This window comes from Patiria miniata, unplaced genomic scaffold (genome assembly GCF_015706575.1).
Source record: "Patiria miniata isolate m_02_andy unplaced genomic scaffold, ASM1570657v1 HiC_scaffold_5, whole genome shotgun sequence".
NCBI lineage: Eukaryota > Metazoa > Echinodermata > Asteroidea > Valvatida > Asterinidae > Patiria > Patiria miniata.
This window is the reverse complement of record NW_024037072.1, coordinates 31,646,297-31,669,098: the sequence shown is the minus strand read 5'-3', so window position 1 is coordinate 31,669,098 and position 22,802 is coordinate 31,646,297. Positions and strand designations below refer to the sequence as shown.

Genomic DNA, 22,802 nt, shown 5'->3' with positions numbered 1-22,802 from the left:
CTACGATAATTTTAATTAGGTCTACATGACTGCCATAGACGTGTACAAACTAGTGTTTGACCATTCTTCTGTAAAAGGCCGCTATTTCTTAACTTGAGCTTTATTTTCATCGCCGTTTTCACCATATATGACCAAGATCTTGTAGTTTAGGAATATCTTAAAACAGTTTCAACATTTCTCTTCAATTTTGAGAAATCTGCCTCTGAAAAATAAAAAGAATTTATAACAAATTTTTTGGACCACTTTGTATGAACAATTTAGATATATACTAATGCACTGTAGATTTGCCAAGTCCCTACCACTGGTGAAGTCAGGAGACAAGACCTTTACACAATGACATCCTTATCACTTGATCCATCTTTTCCTGTGAAATTTTTTTTTTTCATTTTTCTTTTAGATTTTGTTTTTTTACATGAATGTCACACGCATGCCTAACAACATTTTTCTTGAAAGTATGTTGTTGTCCACATATTACATTTTCCCCGTACTCGTGGGGTGAAAATTTTAAACATTGATTTTTCAGCTTTACCTGTTCACTTTTTTTTAGGGGGGGGGGGGGTAGAGGGGGAGGTTGTTTTGTTTTGTTTTTGTTTATATATTTAATAGCCTTGTTTTTTGTAGACAGAGAAATAACAGTGAAGTCTTCAGATGAGAAAACTAATTTTTTTTTTTTTTAAATATTCACGACTCTCCGTGGCCCCCTACCAAACACATGCACCAAAAAATGCACACCATGTCAGTGACCATTCCAACACTAATACACAGCAATGTGACAAGAAATAATAGCCGAGAATTTAAATGATCTCAAGTTACAGTCAGGCAACAGCCGCAATTTGAGGCAGCCCGCGTTAAAGAAAAACAGTCGGCCTGACAAGTTCAAGGCCTGTTATCATCCACTGACGTTGGTTGGGACGGTAAAAAAAAAAAAGAAATGAAAAGGGGAAAGAATGGCATTATGCTGTCATGCCAATCTCGTGCTTGTTCGAACCCCTGCTGCCTATCGAAGAGAAAGACTTAAGAAACATACAAAGATCGACAGAAAAAAAGAAGGAAATTTCCCCTTGTGTCGTTCCGTATCCGGCCAGGGTTCAACAATTTTCTTGTTATTATTAAATTATTCTCAGCAATTTTTTTCAGCTTTCTCCTTTAGTGCATGTACCGGTATTATGGATGTTTTTTTTTCTCCTTCTTTTTGTATTACAAGTACTCTTTGAGGAAGTTTCATTGTATTAAGATTCTAACTCACTTGATGGTGACTGTACTCCTATTTTGTTTCGGATGGGCTTGGGAACAAAAATTGCTTGATACCGTCCTTTGTTTTAGTTAATAGTCAATTAATATTTCATTTTCACTTTTTGTAAGCAATGCTTGTCAACATTTGCCATCTTTATGCTGCTTATAAATATGCCTGAACCTTACCCAGCTGGGGGGGGGGGGGGCTTTTTTTCTTGGCATGTTGAGTTTCTTGTACATGTATTTTGTTGGAGGGGGGTTGAATTTGTCTGAAAGACTCATTTATTTGTGACTTTTTCCAGTTACTTATTTTTGTCATTCGTGCAAAGTTTGTACAAACTTTTTTGCGGGGGCACAGAACAAGAGGTTAAAAAAATTCAATTCAATCCATTGTCTGATATATTTTCACAAGAGTAACTGACAATACCAGCCCACGGGCTGTGTAACGAGCAGTTTTCCATGATATGAAGTTTTAGAGATTACTCTAAACATTAACCTCCAGTTTAAATTCCCTAGATGGAATATTTCGGAGGACCACCAACCAAGTACCAAGTAACGATACCAGAAATACAACAATCGTTCGAGCCATATATTCTGATATACATGTATATGTTTCAATCCAACATCAATTTAAAAGAAACAGATCCTCCTCAGATGAATTTATGAAAATTGCTTCACTGTGTTGTGATCCTATTGATTTGTTTACATGTACTTCTAGGTGTAGGATCATCATAATCGCATTAATTTTTTTGCCTCACATTTTTTTGACTTCTCTTTTTGGCTGAAACGGATGCTACTTTTGTCTCTCTGTTTGCAGTTGTTTTCCTTTGAAAAGTCTGGGTGTATGTGTTGATGCAGCATGTTTTCTGCCCTGAAGGAAATGTGGTTGCCATGACAACAGGCCATGACGACACGCGCGTGCCTGGCAGCATTCCAGCCGGCACGTCGTTGTGTGGTGCACTAGGTCCCCCCCCCCTTTTTTTCCCGCCACACGGCCGTGTCACCAACCATTGGTGGCTTAGACCTAGCGAATTGTCTGCTCATGTATTGCGTGTGTGCGTGCATGCATGCGTGCATGATGCACTGACGTTGTATACGTACACTCGTAAGTGATATGTACATATATACATGCCCATGCGGTTTTTTTTACACAATAACAATCCACCTAAGCCATCTTAATTGTCCAGTCTTACACTGTATACACAGTCTCAACACCGAGTATACATATAAAAAGTGTTGCACATTTTTCAGCCAACCTGGGAAAATTTCACTTTGTTTCAAATTCTGCATTGTTATGTTATATATTTACTTGTTTATTTATTTATTATATATTTAGCATTGCAACGCGTATTTCACCCTCTTGTGTTGTTGCACATTTTTGTGGATACATTAGGCCTACAAAATGTACCTCGTGTCGAGCTGTCAGCATTTTGAAATTGGAAATTCCTTGCGTTTGGAAAAAAAAAAAAGCATTGAGAATAAAATATTGGCAGCGTTCTTCGTACACTGTCTGGCTACAGCATTGCACCTTAAGTGTGTAGACTTATTTTTGTATTTTTTTTGGTCATTTTGGTAAGAAATTGAGAATTTGTGTCCACATTTTGAACCCTGAATTTTGTGATCACTGCAAGTTTTCCAGAGTTTTCATTATCAGAATACAGTGTCAAACGTACGTAGTCCGGATTCAGTGTATACACCAACACAGTTTCTTGAATGAGTGTTGTTATTTTTCCCGAGATGCATGAATTCTCTGGTCCACGTTCTTTCATTCAGAAGTGAATTGCAAATGTTTTTGCACTCCATGTACTGGTACATTTACTACAAAATACTGTATGAACGTTTACGATGCCTTGAAAACCGTCCAGAGTTCTAATGAAATACTGTCCTGAATCGGCAAGAATATGTCATGAATATGTTTGTTCATGTTGTATCAACATACAATGTACATGAAGTATAATTACAAAGGCATTTTGCGTTTTTGGTTGTTTTGGGGTTTTTTTTGGTCTTATAAAGAGGAGGTTGTTAATCGTGTTTGAATGTGTGAATGTTTCACAATTGATTGCCTGTTAGCTCAGTAGAACGATAAGATAATTCCCTTTTTGCTTTGTCCCTGGAACACTTGACCTCTAATCAGCAGTTTGCGCCATTGCCGCCGAAGTAATAACATGTCGTAATGAATCCTGACGTGAATACATGTAGTTAATGCCACCGGAATTAATTACATTAGTTAGCACGGTCGGCCGAGAGGATGTACATGTATACCAACTAATGCTGCAATCTATGCACATGCATGTCAAAAGCATGGCACTGTCTCACCCAGCATCTCATATTGGCACAGTCATTGCACAGACCTCATCGGCGTCTCATGCTCTGTGGTCTTGTACCCTGAGTCTACCGTCACTCTTATAAACCAGGACCCCTGCCCGACCAACCCTGACCCAATTCTCATGGATGCCATACTAAACTCAAAATAATAACGGCTACATGTACTTGTAGTTCACTGCGACGAAAGAAAGGAACTGATTATTTGGCAAATTGACGTCACATTCTGCAGCTTCATCAAAGGGCCGGAATTATTTCCTCATTTCCTGGCATGTACAAAGTGCCCTTAGACTCCTTCATACTGTCCACAGTAATTTCTGAAGCATGTGCACATGCCCAAGTATTGCTACTGACTTGATACAACATTGGCAAAATGTTGAGTCCCCTGTTGGGATAGATTCTCACATATTGTTGACTCTCGGGTAGTATTTGTGGGATACTAGGACGTCTCCATGGCATATCAAACTGGGGAGCAGTTGTCGGTAAAATTCATAGGGGATTTGTAACAAAATTGGGGTGGGGTGGGAGTTTGTTGTGGGGGTGGGGATTTGCAACTTGTTTAGATTTTCATAGATTAAATATGAAAGTTGTAAAATTGGTTATCAAAGAATAGTACTTTGGTCGTTTTTGTTGGGGTACAATGTAGGTAGTTTTGTGAGCTGTACATTGTAACATTTTTGAAAATCAGCCCCCTTTTGGGAAAAAAACTACCCCTTTCCTTAGTGTTGTCCAAGATATGTACCGGTATGCATTGTGTCTTATTGTGTGCATGAGCTAGTGGAATGCCGAAGATTTACACAAATGTATCATGTGGAATGTCAAGAGATTTTCTTCCATACTTTTTATATTCCTTTCATTTTGTTCGTTTGTTTGTTTCTTTCTTTCTTTCTTCAATTTTACCCCCTTACTCCTCCCAACTTCTTGCAGATAAGGAAGTTTTCATTACGTATCAGATTTATTTCAGAGTGTCCTTCTCTCGTTGAGCATTTTTTTTTTCATGAAACCATCAACATGCACTCAGGTTAACACATATGAGCACAATGGTTCAGCATTGTTAAGAGCATTATTACGCAAATCTACAAGTATGCAGAAATTGTTTGAACTCCTCAGAGTTTGAAATCATCATTTTAATGTATTCACTATGAAAAAAACCAAGGTCTGATTTCTTTACCTAATCTCTGCATGCTTTTCATTTTATGCTAGATGCAATATAGACTTTGCACGTATTAGATCTAGATTTCATTCCATTTAGTTGTAGAGATATTTCTCACTAGACTACATTCACATAGTGAGCTTAAGCATGATTTTTAGACATATTTAGTCAACAACTTAAAAAGTGATTTTCTTTTATTAAAAAAAAATGAACTCCAGTCTGTTCTATGTCAAACCTGAATCAAATTATTAATGCCACTTTTCTCTCACAGATTCAATTTTGCTTTCACTGTAATATTCACAATTGTCAATGTATTACAGATATCCACCATTGATCCACCATAGAGTGTAAACGTACATGTACATGTGCGTGTATTGTATATTTCTTTTCATGGTTACAATTAATGAAAGGTAGATGCAGGTTATGGGGATAATGGCTATTATTTTTGTTCCAAAATGTCTAGTTGCCAATTAAGCTTTGAAATAGGAAAATAACCCATTTTCATTTCCTCTTTGAAAACTAGAAATGTTGGTCAGTTCCTTGATAAAATGTCAGGACTCATTTGAAGCAATACACTTCTTGTTGTTTTATCATAAAAGTACCATAAGAACAATGTTTGTATCAAATAAAAGAACAATGAACATGTCTCATTAAGAAGAAAGAATCAACCTTTTAGGGAGGGGGATAGATCAGGTACAAATTGTAATGTAAGTAACCGACAGTGTCACTGCTAATAAAAGGGGCCAAGCAAGGAATTGTTCTTAAGAACACATTTTGTGCAACTTTCTACTCCTCTCACATGTATGAAAACAATTTGACATCATTTTTAGGTTCATTTGATTGAAAAGTGCACTTCTTTAAACATTAAAAAAATTCCATGCTTTTCCGGACAACTGAGGGAGCTGTTGCTGGGATGTCATTGTAGGAAGATACACTTCAGTTTAGGGGTTTTCTGTTCAAATTGTGAACCCAAAATGTGTTCATTGAAAACATTTGTGAGAAAGGTTTACTCATTGGCTTACTGCCATGTACTTACACAATAACAAATTACCAAAGAAAAGAACATGTACGACAGCAAAATATCCAACTTCTAGCACTTTTGTGCTGAAATAGCTGTAACATTAGAGTTTTTGCCCGGAATGACATCACAGTTTTGCTCACGAGTATGGACATTTTCATTAACATAAAAACCAAAAAGCACCAACATGTCCTTTAAAATTGCAAAACAAAAATTGAAAAGAATATTAAATGAGACACAAAGGTGCATTTTCAAGGATTGCATTCAAACAATGATATGCATGGGCCCTTTGAACAATCAATGTGGATTCAGATATGGTATTATCCATGTAATGTAGCCGTTAACAAATATTAATAAGTCAGTTGCACAACAATAGGTTCGTTAACACTGAAAAAAAAGTCACCAAAATACTACACAAGTGTAACCCTAGTGTAAGTAAGTGTAAGATTTATCAATCACTGATTTCTCAAGTTGAACAAAGAGAGCAAACCTGGTTGAAGACGATTAAACCCATTTCTTAAAAGTCAAAGAAAACTTTTCTTTGAAGTTTTGCCCATTTTAATCATTGCCTTTCTCTTTTTCACTCCACCTCCCCCCCTACCCCCAACCTTTCTTCCTGTTCCCCATTTTCTTGATTCTAACTCTCAAAACCACTCTGTCCCCCAAAACATCTGCCTTTTCTCGTGCCCTTTAACACTTACATTTTTTAAAAACTTTGCAATGCCTTCTATACTTCCCTTTTTTTCTCCATTTCTCCACTTTTCCTAAATCCAATTTTCATGTATCAATTGTTTCTGTTACTTTTATTTATTTATTTTTGTTATTTTAACATTGTTCTGTGTTTTTATCCTTCTGTTGGTCCACCCACTGGTATTAAACTCTTTAAATTAATTTTGGCATTAATTTTAAATCATTTGGCCAATTGTGTCTGCCTTTGTTCTATTTGTTTGTTATTTCACCGTCAATCATCTACGTGTGTTCCCTTTTTTTCTCTCATTCACTTTGACCCTGTGTTCCTTGTCTTTACATATCTTTCTGTTTTTCTGTTCAATGTGCTGCTTGGTTGATGTCTTGGTTGATGTCGTGCATGTATGTCTACCACCCTGTCATCTATTGCATTGCACCCATAATTCCTGACGTCAAACTCTGCTTTAAATGCTGTTTCCGACCGTACCCTCCTACAACCCCCTCACTCCCTGCAACGCTTACTCCCCCACTACCCCTCGCCATTATATCTACCTCGTTTCATGCCCTCATTCATCACTTACCCCTCCTCACTTTTTATCATCCCTCTTCTTCTGGCCTCACACGTACCAATTATTCCTCCCCATAACCGAATCCACCCAATTTCACAACCCTTTACTCTCCTTGTCTGGTCTCTTACACCCACTCAACCCATTCTATTCCTGTGCCTTTGCAATATTCTAAATCTCCTTACCCCACCTGCCTCAATCTTCCTCCACCCCCAACCCAACCATACTGCACCATCTACACTATCTACATCCATACAACCCATCCCCCCCCCCCAATCCAACCCAATTATACCCACCCCTACAACCACTTGCCCATTTCATCCTCATATCTTTCAACCCATCCCACCCATCCCCACCCATTTTATACCCACTCCCATTCCTCAATACAGGATGCATCTCATCATGAGCATCTGCACTTTGCATGTTGTTCACCCATCTTGTTCATCAAGCGCAAGGTAGGCCATCTCTCTTTGGTTATATTTTTTTCGTTTGACGAACCGCCTGCGCCTACTTGGGCAACTTGCTCAAGGCACTGCCGTATTAAATTCATTGTTTTCTTCGTGAGAGACCTGACAATTAAAACCCAAGGCTTCTTCGTATACCTTGAGCTTTGTAGTTTTGTAGTTTTGTTTGGCCTGGAGGTGTCTGTAGAGAGAAGACATGAGAGTAGCCTAAACTTCCAGTGTTTTTACGTGGGAGGAAATATCAGACATTAAGAAAACTACTCCAAAGAAACCCATTGAATGTGTTACAAACTGAAAAATATTGTTTCACATATCAGTCCATTTATTAGCGGAGAGGTTCTAAGGAAATGAGAAAAAAGTTCAACGGAACTAACGAGTCCTTTCTGATGATGTTTTCACTCAAAAGGTTGTTACCACCGTTTTCAGCCCACTCTATTTCTTTTGTTTTTCCCACTTGGCGAGAGTCAGTAACTGTTCTAAGTTCTGTTTTTCCAGATTGGTTAGGGTTTTTTTTTCCTTCCATTTTTTTTATACAGGGGATGGAGGAAGGGGCCAATAAAAACCTTTGAAAGTCACTCATAGAGAAAAAGATCTCAGAGGTCACTTTTTTTATATCAAGCATTACAATTTTGCTTATACAAATGGAAAATTTGAACGAAATTTGCCCGAAAAACCATCCGAGCACTGTATGGTTTATGGATTCAATCAGTGTAAATAAATGCAATGCAATACCATACACTTTGCAAATGGGTTAAAATTGTTTTGCAGAATTGATAAGCTTTCTTTTGTGTAAATCAAATTTCATGAAAAGGAGAAATATCTTGCCAAGCTTTTTTAAAGCTCAAAGCTAGATTATGAATCCTTAGCGGTATAACATATTCCTTTGCATCGTTTCCCTTCATTAGAAGCTGAACTTTGAACTCTAAGATGGGCAGTAGTTTGTGTACGAGAATATCTAATGACATTTTTCAGTTCGGAAGCTGTATTTGGCACTGTGTTTAACAAAACAATTCGTCAACTTTGAAATAACAAAAAATCACACCAGAAGTGAGTTGAAGGAAAGCTGACGTCTCTCCCCAATGGCATGCAATATAAAATTGTGTGCAGACTTGTGCGTGTGCGTGAACACATGGGGCCAAATGGTTACAAACGGACTGCATCAAAAAGAGATTTAATATGTCTCATCGTTGGCTTTCCAAATTTGCAGAGGTACGTGAAATTGTGCAAGGCTGAAGGATGCAATTTAAGCTACTTATGTCGTAAATAGTGAAGAAGAAATGTAATGAGTTCAAACAAAACAGGGATGGATAATTTAGGCTTATTTAAGTCTAATTTCGTATCAAATCTATGAAGAAAAAATTCTCTAAGAGGAAAAAGGCAGCAGTTGCAGGCTAACGAAGATCTCATTTTTATCCCCCTACTGTCAGTGGCTGAAAACCAATTGCATTAGCGAGACATTAAAAAAAAAACCTGCTGTTCTTCTATACATGTACATTGCACTACCATGCCTGACCTAGTTACCGTGGGTTTGTATTGCCTACAGTGTAAATGCTAAACAGGCTCGTGCAGACCGATCCGTTCACAGACTTCACATATGCCAGTGTACGCCGCGTATGCGTGGCTATAAATGTGTGTGTGTATGGCATCGGCAATTCAGTGCATATCTCTCATCGGAAATGGCCATTGTTGACCCGTCCCATTCCGATAATGAGATCCCCAATTCCTTAAAGTGGTGACTCCGGCTGTGCCGGGAACCGCCGTGCTTCCAAGTTGGAAAGGCCACGTTTCTTTCTTTCGTTCTCTCTTCTTCTTTTTTTGGAAGGTGTGCGTCACGGAGCGTGCATATGCGGGAACATTGATTTATGTCTCATTGCAATGATAATGCGGAAAGATTATACACATACCGGCCGGTGTAAATGTGAATTAAGTTTTGATTGGTTTGATTGTGTGGCGGATTGGGCACTCATCGGCAGAGACAGAAATAGACAAGTAATATTCACAGTTAATGTGATGGACTGTGCCGTCAAATTCCTTTCCCCTCTTTAGATAAGTTTTGTACTTGGCATCCGCACAGGATGCAACTTTACACTACATCGATTTCACATTTGGTACTTATGAGTTTACTTTCTTAAAGCTTAGGCACTCTCCTGAAAATAGTCGGAGCGTATTGACTGGAACGTCGAGTTTATACCTCTGGTTCTTTTCAGAACCATTCTCTTAGTTTGAGAAATTATTCCCCCATGGTGTTTCCGTAAACCTTTCATTCATTAGTATCTCCACCATGCAAAGCCTCAAATCTTACTTGTTTTCAAAGCCTCAAATCTTACTTGTTTTGTATAAGTGCTCTGTAATCCACGGGGCAACTTGTGCTAGCAAGTGACTTGTGACAGAACACCTTAAACTGACTAAGGAGTAGACTCAAATAGCTAGACATTTATTCAACGTTGTTTCTTGCATAGTTTAAAATTGGAAATGGGGCAAATGTTCCACAACCATCCCCAACCCCCCCCCATCGCCACCCCCCATCCCCAACCCCATGAGTGCCTTATTTATTTCCTTGAACCCAGTTGCTGAGGTTGAATCTTAGATTAACTGCCTGATAAGACACATTTTTTTCATATACAGCAGAACACAGGAGACCTTTAATTTCAAGAATCTCTTATGTGAAATAATTGTCCAGATAATTAAGTGCAAGTCTTTGCGATGACAGTGCAAAGGTCAATCAAAGATAACCCCCCAAAATAATAACTGCAGCAGTACACGAGAACATACATGTACATAAATGTACATAATATATGGCCTGTGATCTTCATGATTGTCTGACAAAAGAGGGCAGCATTAAGGTGGAATTCTATATAATGATAAAAGCATACCCTTCCCTAGTTGACATCCCAGTCACAGTGGTGCGCTGTTCAAAGCAGACAATCTTGGACACTATTTGTATCAAGTAATAAAGATGGTACTACTTGTTGCAGTATAAATATTGTATTTGCCGACAAATACATAATTTTGCCAACTAAAATGTTGCCAACTATTAATTGGGGGATGTCTTACACCATCCCAGCGCCCATATCCCCATCTCCCACATTCCCCCTCCCCACACACTCCCCCACCCCTCTTCCCACCCCACCCCCACCCCTCTTCCCACCCACCCCCACCCCTCCCCCACCCCACCCCCACCCCTCTTCCCACCCCTCCCCCACCCCTCTTCCCACCCCTCCCCCACCCCTCTAGATTCGCTTCTGCTTTTTCATCGTGAAACATAGGGTTACATGAAATATACTCCAAAGCTGAATGTATTACATATACCCCGGTATGTATATTGTTTGAATTCAGCTTTGAATCTCTTCGTTTATATCTTGAAAATTTAGGAAAATATTCTCCAGTTCTCATCGCATTGCGTTGTTTCTTTTCCATATTTTATCATGTCTTGAAACGTTAATCAGATGAATCCAGCCGTGGGGATTAGGAAAGTGGGCAATAATACTTCAGGCTTATTTCCATTTGCGACCCTGAGGTGTCACCGCAAGCTAAAGCTTTTAATCACGTTCGGAGATGAATAATTGGAATGAATGCAGGTGTACTTTGAACGATGCGGAAAGCTTCGTCAGGCATTCTTAATGTCAAGTGGAGTCTCAATAGGGAGAGAAGACGTCCGAGTAAAACTAGCAAGACAATGGAAACCTGCAGAGAAAGACGTTTGGTGGAAGTTGGAAAAAAAAAAATTGACAACGCTTTCCAATTCTCTGAAATATGCAGAAAATTTCTGACTTCTTAAAATCAGATTCACCAGAAATTGTTATTATGTAAACACTTTCGAAACTGTCACTGTCTCCGGTCGTTCACCATAGAATATCGGCAAGTTTCTGCTGGTGTATTGTCCTGCAATTGCAGGAATTGTTAAGAAATGTGTCACAGAAGGAAGTGTAGACATAAGAAGATCATACACTCTTTATTGTCATGTGTCACCACAATTAGAGCAACTTCTTGGTTTTCCCTCAAACAAATTTGAGGCATTCCGAGTCGTTTTTCTTCATTTTAAAGCAAAAGAAAGTCTCTCCATTAGTTTTCCCCGTGTTGTCACGGTGAGCATGAATAACTAAACACTTTGATCATTCCTACCATGAAAACTTTGGGTGGGATATTCACTAACACGAGTCTCCTTATTATCAACATAAATTGTGAACTTATTTCCGACTATATAATGCGCTGCATAATTGCTGGTTAGGGTCGGACGTTTTATGGCAACGCCATGAGCGCCCAGCTGTGGCGGATACCGGCGCTTTTACAAGACTTCACTCATTCCTTGTGCGATGGCTTGAATAATGAGGAAATGAATCATTTTTTTTTGCCAGTCCCCGTCTACCCATAGTGTTCCTTTATAGCTACTGTAGTATTGATCTTCATGTAGTGCTCAAGACATAAGTACATACATAAACCATTGCCAATGTATGCAAAAGCACATACATACATACTGCTAACTAAGCAAATACCGCTTGGAGTTCCCTTCTTGTTTTTTTTTTCGCCTCGTTTTAACAGCATTATTTGTTTGATTGGATTCCTGGGTAAGGAAACCAGTGGTATCCTGTTGGGGGATTAATGAGATTCCAGGCCGATTAATTTCAAAGCCTATAGGGTGGGAAATATTCATACGGGTGTCTCATATCTTTGGGGGTTGGTGTGTTGGCAGTAAGTGCGTAAGCATGATGTCGGTGCGCGACTAGGACAGCTAGTGCATTCGTAAATTTTCGTAAATGGATGAGTGCCTGGTTGATGGACCAGTGTACACAACAAACATGCCCCCCATCTGCAGTGCAGCCAAGCTTGCCTTATTTTGAAATCATCTTCATCATTGTAATTACAATTTGTATAAAGTTTACGGCAGAAAGTTGTCAGGATTTTCCTGATTTTTTTGGCCGGGATTTTTTTTGCCAGCATTTTTTTGGCCGAGATTTTTTTTGGCCGGGATTTTTTTGGCCAGCATTTTTTTTGCCAGGATTTTTTGGCCGGGATTGTTTGGCAGGGATTGTTTTTGCCGGGATTGTTTTTGCCAGCATTTTTTTGCCAGGATTTTTTCCTGATTTCAGGACTTTTTTCCAGATATTTTTTGATATCAGGATTTTGAAAGAATCCCTTTTTGAAATCTGAAATCCTGAGGTTTTATCGTAAAGTTTTTTTTTTTTTTTACAAAACACAGGAAATGGGTATTTCAAAGGGGTTCAGGCCGTTATCTGCGGGTAGCAGACACTGATATTTCCGGCCTCGCTCGCTGCAAGCGGGTCACAGACAGATATTTCCGGCCTCGCTTGTTGCGTGTTAACCATCATCCGTTCCGAATACCGCAAAACCTTTGCGTGTATTCACGTCATCCGACTTGAACTGGTTTATGACCTTTTTTTTGTCTTACACCTAAATCTTCAAGTAAGACTTCCCTTGGAATGTTCTTTGATTTTTCAGTCAAGAATTTTCAATCGCATGAAGGCATTAAATCATAAGAGACTCACTTTTGTAAATTCAGACGTGCACATGTTAAACTAATAGGCCTACGGTGTGCTTCGACGGCCAAAATTGATTGGCTTACTGTTTCAAACCAAGCAAGATGGTCTCTTAAGTGGCAGCCTGGTCTCTCGCTTTTTTTCCTTTCATTTTTTTCCCCTTCCTTTAAAAAAAAATCTTTTTCTTGTGTGACCCCTGCTCAGTCAGATAACAGCCTGGGTGGCTGCGCTAAGGTCGCTGACACCTAGCAAACCCATGCTCCCAACTGGAGTCTACCATGGCTCGTGTATGGAAGCATGCCAACAAAAATATGCAGAGAAACTTATTCAGTTCTCTTCTTTGATCATGAGATTTATACTTGCAGTATACTTGATATTTTTCACTTGATGACGACAATTTGTATTTACAAAAGAAATGTAAATCAGTGTTCAAGAAGTGATGTTATTCTAAAGATATAATTCATGTTTCTTTTATAAAAAAGAAAAAAATCTCTCACAAATTTTAAAGATTTATTTACAGTCGGTCAGATACATTGTAAGAGGGTCATTCTAAGCTGTAGGATTTTTTGTTTGATCTAAGATGATTGTTATTTTGAGATGATGCCGATACACTCAGAGGAACTTCAAACAAATTTCAAAATTTGGTTATAAATATAAAACTGAATGAGTGTAGTTAAAATATTAATTTCACTTTGCGGCAATGCTAACTTGCAATTCCTGTTCTGTTTTGCCGCAGTCTGCTTAATAATCTCCCTTCAGTGGACGAAGTTATTCAATGTCATCTTATTAGCATATCATATCTCTCTAGCATTGGGACAGGGGTGTGCATTGTAAGATTGGAGCATGGTCTGTAGAGTGTTACAGTCGTTGCTGGGGGGGGGGGGGGGATGGGGGGATGTAGGCAAGGGGAGACACCTGGTAGGCCGAGGCTACACGCTCACCTCCAGGGGCTCCTGCACCTTTGCATCATTGGATACCTTGTCAGTTCATCACACTTTATTAGTGATTATCGGTGGGCCCATCATACATTTGTGTGCCTTCAGCGTGAACCGATGGCAACGTGTGACCTCTCCGGTTCTGCCATTCGCAACTGCACTATTGCAGATGAGTTCATTAAAACTGTCGTCACAAGCAAGTCACAAGTCCTCTGACAAGTCCAGTCGCAAGTTAATTGGGGATGAACACTAACAGAGGTGTTCTGTCTGTCACAGTTCATTTGTAGAGCTTGGGACTTGACTTGAGACTTGTGATGGACTTGTGATGGACTTGTGATGAACTTGTGATGAAATTGTGATGAACTTGTGATGAACTTGTGATGAACTTGTGATGGACAAGGCAACAACTCTGCCTAGACGCCAAAATAAATACAATTATTAAAATGTTGGACAAGCCTGATCATAATGAAGTCAGATCAACAACTTTTTATTTGCATGGAAAGTATTTTCAAGCACTAAAATGATTATTTTTATGGCTTGTCGGGGTTTTTCCGGAATACTTGTCTTCCTAACTTCCACTGGTCAATAGCATTTTCAATTTTTAAGAGATTACAAGCCGACTCATTTGACATTGCAACTCCCAGTTTATTGGTCTTGGGTTACACTTTGCTGCTATTTTACTTTGAAAAGTTGTCTTGATTTTAAAGGTTTTCCTCAATTTGTTCCCTTTCAGGTTGAAATGCAGAAGGCGAGGTTAGAAAAGAGACAGTACAAGACGTCAAAAGTTGCAGAACTGTAAGTTGGAGACGTGTTCTTGAAAAAAAAACTATTAGACAAATTTTCTTTTGTCACTGCATGCACTCAGCTAATGTAATCCTTTAGCTGTGGTAACTTTTGTGTTATTATTTTGTTTTGTGTATATTTTAGTTTGCATCATCACAACTGAACTTGGGCACTCGGCAGAATTCTAATGGTTTATTTATTGCACCGAGCTAGGGCCCTTGATACAATGTTATGAAATTTGACCTGCTTTGCTAACAAACATGAGCCGGTTGCAGCAATACTGACTTATGTAATAGTGAAATACACAAATGAAAACATCACAGAAAATAACCTTTCATTTGGTGTGACATGGCCATGTTGTGCCAAATGAAAGGTTATTTTCTGTGATGTTTTCTTGCATGGATCTTTCAGAAATATATTTTGGCCTCAGTGAAGAAAAACAGGCTTTGCAAAAAAAGCAAAATCATCTTCAACCAACCTTCTCAATATCTGTAGTCGCTTTTGATTGTTTGCTTGAAATCAACATGAACTACATCAGACTTACTTGTGCTGATGAGCGGGTCAAAATTAGCACCACCATCTTTTTGTACCATAAAATGAGATGGCTTATATGAATTGAGAGGAAAAATGTTTCTGAGTGAATTCTGAGGACAACGGCCAGCCGAAGTCCACACAGTGCTCCCTGGGTGAGATTCGAACCCAAGTCTCACATGTGAACTTAAGGCGAAAAAATATAGCTCACTCTATAAAAACTATAACTGTGTAAGAAACGAAACTTTACTAACCCCATAATGATCATCCCTTGCATGCAAAGTCTTTCAGTTGCAGCAAACTACAGGGTGGTTCAAAAAGAAGGACACCCACTTTTGACAGCAATTTTCACCTACTTGTTGAGGATATTTCAAACATTCAATTTAATGGTATTAAAATACTGATCTTTAAACATAAGTGACGAAAACAGTTATTGCATATTATGTCTCTGAGATATGGTAGTTTAAAATTTCATGTGCCATGTCCTGAGATATGGTAGTTTAAAATTTCATGTGCCAAACCTGTTTGTCCATGGACAGCTTTATTCCATCCGCTTGACTGAGCTCCGGAGCTTGATTTGAAGACGAAAAACACTACACTAGATTTAATGTGGACAACAGTGATTTGATGACTTGTATTCAAATTAGCATAATAACATTATTCTTGCGATTTTTCAAAAGATTTTTTCACCACGAATTGTATTTAAAAAAAAAATACAGTTTAAATAAGTTAAGTAAGTAGGTTAAAATCCTGTCAAAAGTGGGTTTCTTTTTTTGGGGGACCAATCTGTAGTATATAGATGCAGTCTTAAAGTATAAAATCTGCATGCAAATGCGCTGCCGAAGTGTGACATCACCTCCTCCCCAGGGTCAGGTTCACTTCCTCAACAACGGTTCACACACATTCCTTAACAGTGTATTCCACATACGTTTCACACACATGGTCAAAGGGAGCAATACTACATCCTACTGTTGTTTTGCATTTTCACAAATTAAGTACCTGAAAATGGTGAAGTGCTTTGCAGCAGATTGTTACCACACCAATAAAAAAACACAGTTGTGCTTATTTTCGCTTCCCAGAGGAGATTTCAACCAATTATAAAACTTCACAAATGGCATAGCTAAACACATCGTTTGTTTGGGGCGCTGTAGCACACGTTAAATGGTACCTATGGTTTCAACAAGTTGACTTCCGAGTGATGTCACGACTTCGGCAGCGTATAATAGTCTGAACTTTATGAAACTTTGTTCTTGTGTATGTACACGTCCCTGCACCTCTGTAAACTGTTATTTTGACACGCTTGTTTTGCACGCTTGTTTCTCTTGTTCTTGCATGGTTTATTTTCTTTGCTTTCTATGCTAATTGTTTGCTGTAGTGGGGACATTGGGTTCACTATGATGAGACTGGTACAGCGGCCAGACAGGTAATCCTGGCCAACATTTCTTTCTTTTCCTTCTTGTTTTTTTTTTATAATTCATCCGTTAAAAAAAATCCTCTCATCGCTATTCCAAAAGTTTATATTTTTGGGTGTTTTTTTTTCTTCAAAAAAAGCACATAGGGAAACTGTGTGAACCCAATGTCAGTTTCCCTTAGTGGTTTCTTTGAAAAGTTGTACAAAGAAACGGGTTCTCTCTGAGTGATCCTGTTTGCTATTTCCCGGGTTTGCAGCATTGCTAATGTTGCTAGCATCGTGACGTTGGGCATGATCCCTGGCTTCATGGCATATACAGGTTGATGGCTTCTGACTAGCGCCCCTTGAACAAAGACATTTACAAAAATGGGGAACTGCCAACATAGGGCTTGATAGCTCAGTTGGTAGAGCACTGGAACGGCAATCTGGAGGTCGCAGGTTCAGACCCCGCTCCAGTCAATTTCTTTGTTCATCCTTAAAATCAATTTTTGTTTTTAATACATTTTCTAAGATTTTTATTTTTTTTTTTGGAGAGGGGTGGTGGTTCCAGCAGAGGGTAGGGGACAATTTGGGGGACACCACAGATTTCAATTTAATATTGAACCAGTGCTATGTTTTTCGAAAATGGCAAATCATACAGGGGATGTCATAGGGAATATTTTCCTGCTCTTTGTCAAGGTGGGGGCAGGGGTATAAACATAACACCCCTTTCATATTTTGTACACACATCTAATGAATGTAATATTGGAACAACAATTAAAGAAAAAAAAGGGCATTATAAAAAGGCTTACTAAAAAAACTTCTCATGGTCGGGAAAATTCCACCTATTTTATCATCATTGACCCGACCCACTTCTTGAGAGTAAAAAAAATGAGCCATTGTGCATGAGCAAATGTCTCATAATAGGGTGGAAGATTATCAAATGAAGATAGAGTTTCTGGTTTGTTTCGATCTTTTTTCCCCTTTGTGTTGGGTTTTATGTATGTATGTTTGGGCCCCCCTTACCTTCTCTTGTGCAAGTCAACTTGTGCTGCCATTAAATTGCTTTGCAGAAAAAGTAGTAGCTAGAAGTAAGTAGGCACTGTGCTTTTATTAAAGTATGTTTAGTGCAGACTTTCAATTGGAATATTTGAATAGTGTATAGGACCATCCACTTGTGAAGCTATGCACCAAGACTGCGTGTCCAATTGACTGGATATCTAATGAGTGCTCACAGTACCTGACAGTCCGTAACAAAGCTCCCATGTGTCCTAAATTGTCTCTCATTCCACAAGTTTCATCAGTGTATTCCTTGTCAAAAATTTTCTTCCGGCCAGGTTGATAAGTCACTGTCAGCAGTACAGGGACTATGACAGTTTCCTCTCTGCGCCAACGGAAGGCTCCAATCCTTGGTTATCGGATGATGTCTCGTTGTGGGAAGCAGCCACAACAATGTGAGTAAGAGGGAAAAGAGAAGGGTGTGGGGGTGCAAGAAATCTAGCCCCTCCCCCGACTTTACAGCTGGGAAATATTTTGATAAGTGAAAGAGAGGGAGGGGTGTGACTTGACGTAACTACTCACCTCAGTGTACGAATGGATTTTTTTTTAAATTTCTTTCTGCTAAAAAAACAAGGTTTGCTCAAAAGTGCCCTAGGCACTGTAGCTTGCAAGCCTGAAGAAACCTGTAGAGAGAAGACATTGAAACAAAATTACAGTTTCAGAGGTGGGAGGAAAACCCATTTTATTCCTTTCTGGTAATGAAACCAAGGATTTCTCAAAAGTGTCTTAGGCACTGCAGCTCGCAAGCCTGAAGAAACCTGTAGAGAGAAGACATTGAGAAGAAATTACAGTTTCAGAGGTGGGAGGAAAACCCCAGAAGAATATATGCTGGGGAAAACCCACGGAATCAGGTAGGGACTGAAAACCAAATACAACCAAGGTTTGCTCAAAAGTGCCCTTGGCACTGTAACTCACAAGCCTGAAGAAACCTGTAGAGAGAAGACAATGACCAGAGATTATTGTTTCAGAGGTGGGAGGAAAACCCCAGAAGAATATTCTGGAGAAAACCTACGAAATCAGGAAGGGACTGAAAACCAAATCCAACCAAGGTTTGCTCAAAAGTGCCCTAGGCACTGTAACTCACAAACCTGAAGAAACCTGTAGAGAGAAGACAATGACCAGAAATGGTTGTTTCAGAGGTGGGAGGAAAACCCCAGAAGAATAGTCTGGGGAAACCAACGGAATCACTACGCCGACCTATGTGGGTGTGTGCATTATACAGTCTCCATCAGTTTTAATATCTTTTAAAAAAAATTCAACGAGATCGCATATTGGGCGGGAGGCGAAATTCATGATTTGGCAAGAAGTAGGAATGTCAGATCTGTAAGTAAATCACAACCAATCATCACACCAGCAAATTTATAACATGGGTAACACAATTCCAGATACACCCACTGACACTACAGTCTATCGTGCTGATGGAATGAAGTTGTAATATCCTTCTTTCAAACTATCATCCCAACAAAACCAATCTGTTGAAAATGCATTCTTGAAAAATATGAAACAGTTCTGTCTTTGTCTCTGTGACAAACTCGTGAATTGGTGGTTTTTTTTACAAGTTTATTTGTTTTTTTCTTCATATTGGCTCATGTACTTCATAGGCACGAGACACGGTGTGTCCCTAAAAGAGGTGAACTAGGTAGTGTAGGCCGATTTTTTTATGATTTCTTTCCCAACTGCCCAACTAACACATTTCGGGGTCAGTTCTTCTTTCTTCAAGAACTGACTTTCGGAATTGGGTCAGTGGGGCAACGTAAAAGAGATTTCAGCCAAGGCAGTGCTACCATTGAATCATTGGCTTTTGGGAATCAAAAGAGACAGATCTTTGTCTTAACTAAATGGCCACTTCAACCTCGACCGTTCCTGATAGCTGTCGCGGTACCTAATTTTTTGTCCTTGAGGGGCAAAAGACAAAGAGCGATAATACGATAACAAAAAAGCGTTTGGGCTGAACGGCTGAGAGCGTGGTCAAACACTGCAAGTTATCCAGAAACCAAGTGAGTCCCCTTGGGCACTCTCGGCAGCCCACTTTGATGGGAATCTGCGGTGGCCCAGGAATGAAGTGTAAGATCACTACATCATTGCTGATAAGACAAAGTTGTAATCTGTCTTCTGCTGAGAGCATTTAAGTCCATCATTCTGAGCTGTATCTCAGAACGAGACCAGTGCTTTAGTAGCCGCTAAGTGACCTGTTCACAGGAGGATTGCTGTTGCATTTTTGAGGGCAATGTACTGTACACTTTAAGTAAATGTTGTAGATTTGTGAGCGATTGATTTGTCGGTGACCGCAATTGGTACGATTTAACTTATATCCAGAAGGTTAAATTATGGTAGAACAAGGGACATTTTTCGACGGCGTGCCATATTGTGGAAACAGGAAACTGACATGTCAGTCATATTGTTGTATCCGCTCTGTTCACAAGTATCCCCTCACTGGCAAAGAAAGTACAGGTTAGGGTGACCGACTGACGCCATCTTCCGAAGCACGGCCACTGCGTGTACATAGTACAAATCCCCTGGTGTACGTGCGTCACACACAAGGAACGGTGCGCGTCAACCAGCGAAATGTCCCGCCCATGGAACGTCGTTGCTAGGTAAAAGGGCACCCTCTTTTGTCGGCGCACAGAGCCCATAGGGGTGTGCATCCTAACCAGGTACCCGAGTACCCGACTGCTGATGACAGGAACTGGTTCCAGATTATGGGATCGGGTACCCGTAACCAACTTTACTTAGTAACTCTTCAGACAATGAAAAAGAAATGTTTTGAATGCCATTTGTGGGGAATTTTCAAAATGAAAACCAGGCTACATTGGAAACCAAAACAGACTTCATGTTTATGTGCATTTTAATGCGGGACAGACGACGGTCACGAAAGTTGTGGTGTATGCACCGTAAATCTATAAAGGCCTTCAGACAACCTCCTGGATTTGAATCTTGTGGTTGGGTTTCTTTTACGGGTACCCGTGTTTTACTTCAATAGGGTACCGGCCCGGTTCTCGTACTACCCGTAAATGCACAAATAGTGGTGAGTAGAACCATAATGGTTTTGCTGGATCATTTTGTTTGTGTCTAATTTCAGTCTCTGCTTAACCTTCCGGCTTTCTCAGCTGGTTTGCTAACTGACTTTGAGGTTGAAGAAAAATTGAATAAGTGGCTATCGTAGCCTGTTGTTGGCCAGTCTGCTGATGGTGTGGCCCTTAGGCTTTCTTTGATGAGTTGCTGAATGGCTTTCTGGAAGGCATGCCACTTAGATGACACCCCTGTCTAGATTGCTGACACCGTACCTGACTTTATTTTGTGGCTGTTTTGCTGGCCTATGTCCTGGCTATACTGCTGTGTGGATGGCTCTTGTGTTCGACATGTCAACAGCTAAATGGAATTTTCTTGGCAGGTTTTGTAGCTGGTTTTCTTGACAACATGCCGGCTCTCCGATTGGCACTGGGGCCAGCTTGTTACTAGCACTTTTTGAGTCCACTCTAATTTACATTGGCAAGCCAATTGATCATTCAACATCTGCTTATGTAGTGCATGCCGAGGGCTTGGCACGTCTGAAACTTTTGTTGTTTTCTCTGAGCAGGAACCTGAAGGACGTCCCTGTCTGGCGGGTCAAGAAGTGGGGCTTCTCCTTTGACGATCTGCTGAAGGATCCGTTAGGTCGAGACCAATTCGCAAGATTCCTGGCCAAGGAATTCAGTCAAGAAAACCTAAGGTAATGTACGATAGAATTTTTAATTTTAATTTAGAACTTTTAGTTTTCCACCTTAGGTTTGAACATTTAATTGCTTTCAGCGAAACTTTGATTTTAACGGCAAACCTGTCACTCCTTTTCATTCATTTTGTTGCATGAATGTAATGAATTTTCATTAAGAGCTGATACACTAAGGTATTCCTCAGGTTTTTTTCCTTATACTGCTTCAATCCTGATTACCCCTGATTCCTTCTGTCTCTCTAATTGGTTGTTTCTTTTGTTCCTCGCAGCTGCCTCAGAAAAAAAATACTCCCCAATAATACCTTCAAATTACTCAGGCATTTTTCTAGAAGGAACCTTCCTGAATCCTCTGAAATACTAGGGCCAAGTTCGGGCAAGGACCATAAGTCGACTAATGGTTGATTTGTGACGTACTTACGCCTGCGCACTAATAGCAACGTGGGAACGTCGCTAGTCGAACGCTGGTCAAATGTCATCGCAAAACTTCTGGATGCTGGCTCCCTGCTGTACGTTATAAATGCATGCGGCTATTGGTAACTAGCAATGAAACCATTCCTAGTACGTTGATTCCAAATAGTTGACTAGCGTAGTCGACCATCGTCGACTAGACAGAGTTCGGGCTAACTTTAATCGAACTATGGTTAACCAATGGTCAACAATAGTTCTTGCGCAAACTTGCCCCTAGATTGCAGAAAACAAGGGCATCAAGCCCCTTGTAAAGTTATATAGGTTTTGCTGTACCTCCCTCAATCCTCCAAAATCCCCCACTGCAGTGTGCAGGAACCCAGTGGCTCACTCTTTGTACCTACCAAGTTTCAAGAAGCATCAAGCCTCATGTAAATGTAAAGTAATAGTGGCTGGGCTCTACCTTCATCAATCCTCCAAAATCCCCCACTGTGCAGGAACCCAATGGCACCCTCTTTGTACCTACCAAGTTTCAAGTGGCATCAAGCCCCATGTAAAGTAACAGTGGCTGGGCTCTACCTTCCTCAATCCTCCAAAATCCTCCACTGTGCAGGAACCCAATGGTATACACTCTTTGTACCTACCAAGTTTCAAGGAGCATCAAGCCTCATGTAAAGTAATAGTGGCTGGGCTCTACCTTCATCAATCCTACAAAATCCCCCACTGTGCAGGAACCCAATGGCACCCTCTTTGTACCTACCAAGTTTCAAGGAGCATCAAGCCCCATGTAAAGTAACAGTGGCTGGGCTCTACCTTCCTCAATCCTCCAAAATCCTCCACTGTGCAGGAACCCAATGGTATACACTCTTTGTACCTACCAAGTTTCAAGTGGCATCAAGCCCCATGTAAAGTAACAGTGGCTGGGCTCTACCTTCATCAATCCTCCAAATCCTCCACTGTGCAGGAACCCAATGGCACACTCTTTGTACCTACCAAGTTTCAAGAAGCATCAAGCCCCATGTAACGTAGCAGGTGCTTTGCTCTACCTCCAT

The 22,802-nt window shown here is 39.9% G+C and overlaps 1 protein-coding gene across 9 annotated transcripts in view; it reads left to right on the top strand.

The window, feature by feature from the left end:
• LOC119740773 (regulator of G-protein signaling 7-like) overlaps nt 1-22,802 on the top strand; it is a 132,061-nt gene that overhangs the window by 86,745 nt on the left and 22,514 nt on the right. For 6 of the 9 annotated variants that reach the window (XM_038216189.1, XM_038216188.1, XM_038216193.1 and 3 more), the window contains exons 10-14: nt 7,369-7,434; nt 14,607-14,668; nt 16,563-16,610; nt 17,915-18,031; nt 21,214-21,345. In XM_038216189.1, coding sequence (XP_038072117.1) covers nt 7,369-7,434; nt 14,607-14,668; nt 16,563-16,610; nt 17,915-18,031; nt 21,214-21,345 — 425 coding nt within the window. The remainder of the gene's footprint in view (nt 1-7,368; nt 7,435-14,606; nt 14,669-16,562; nt 16,611-17,914; nt 18,032-21,213; nt 21,346-22,802) is intronic. The other 3 variants (XM_038216191.1, XM_038216190.1, XM_038216194.1) reach the window with 3 other exon arrangements.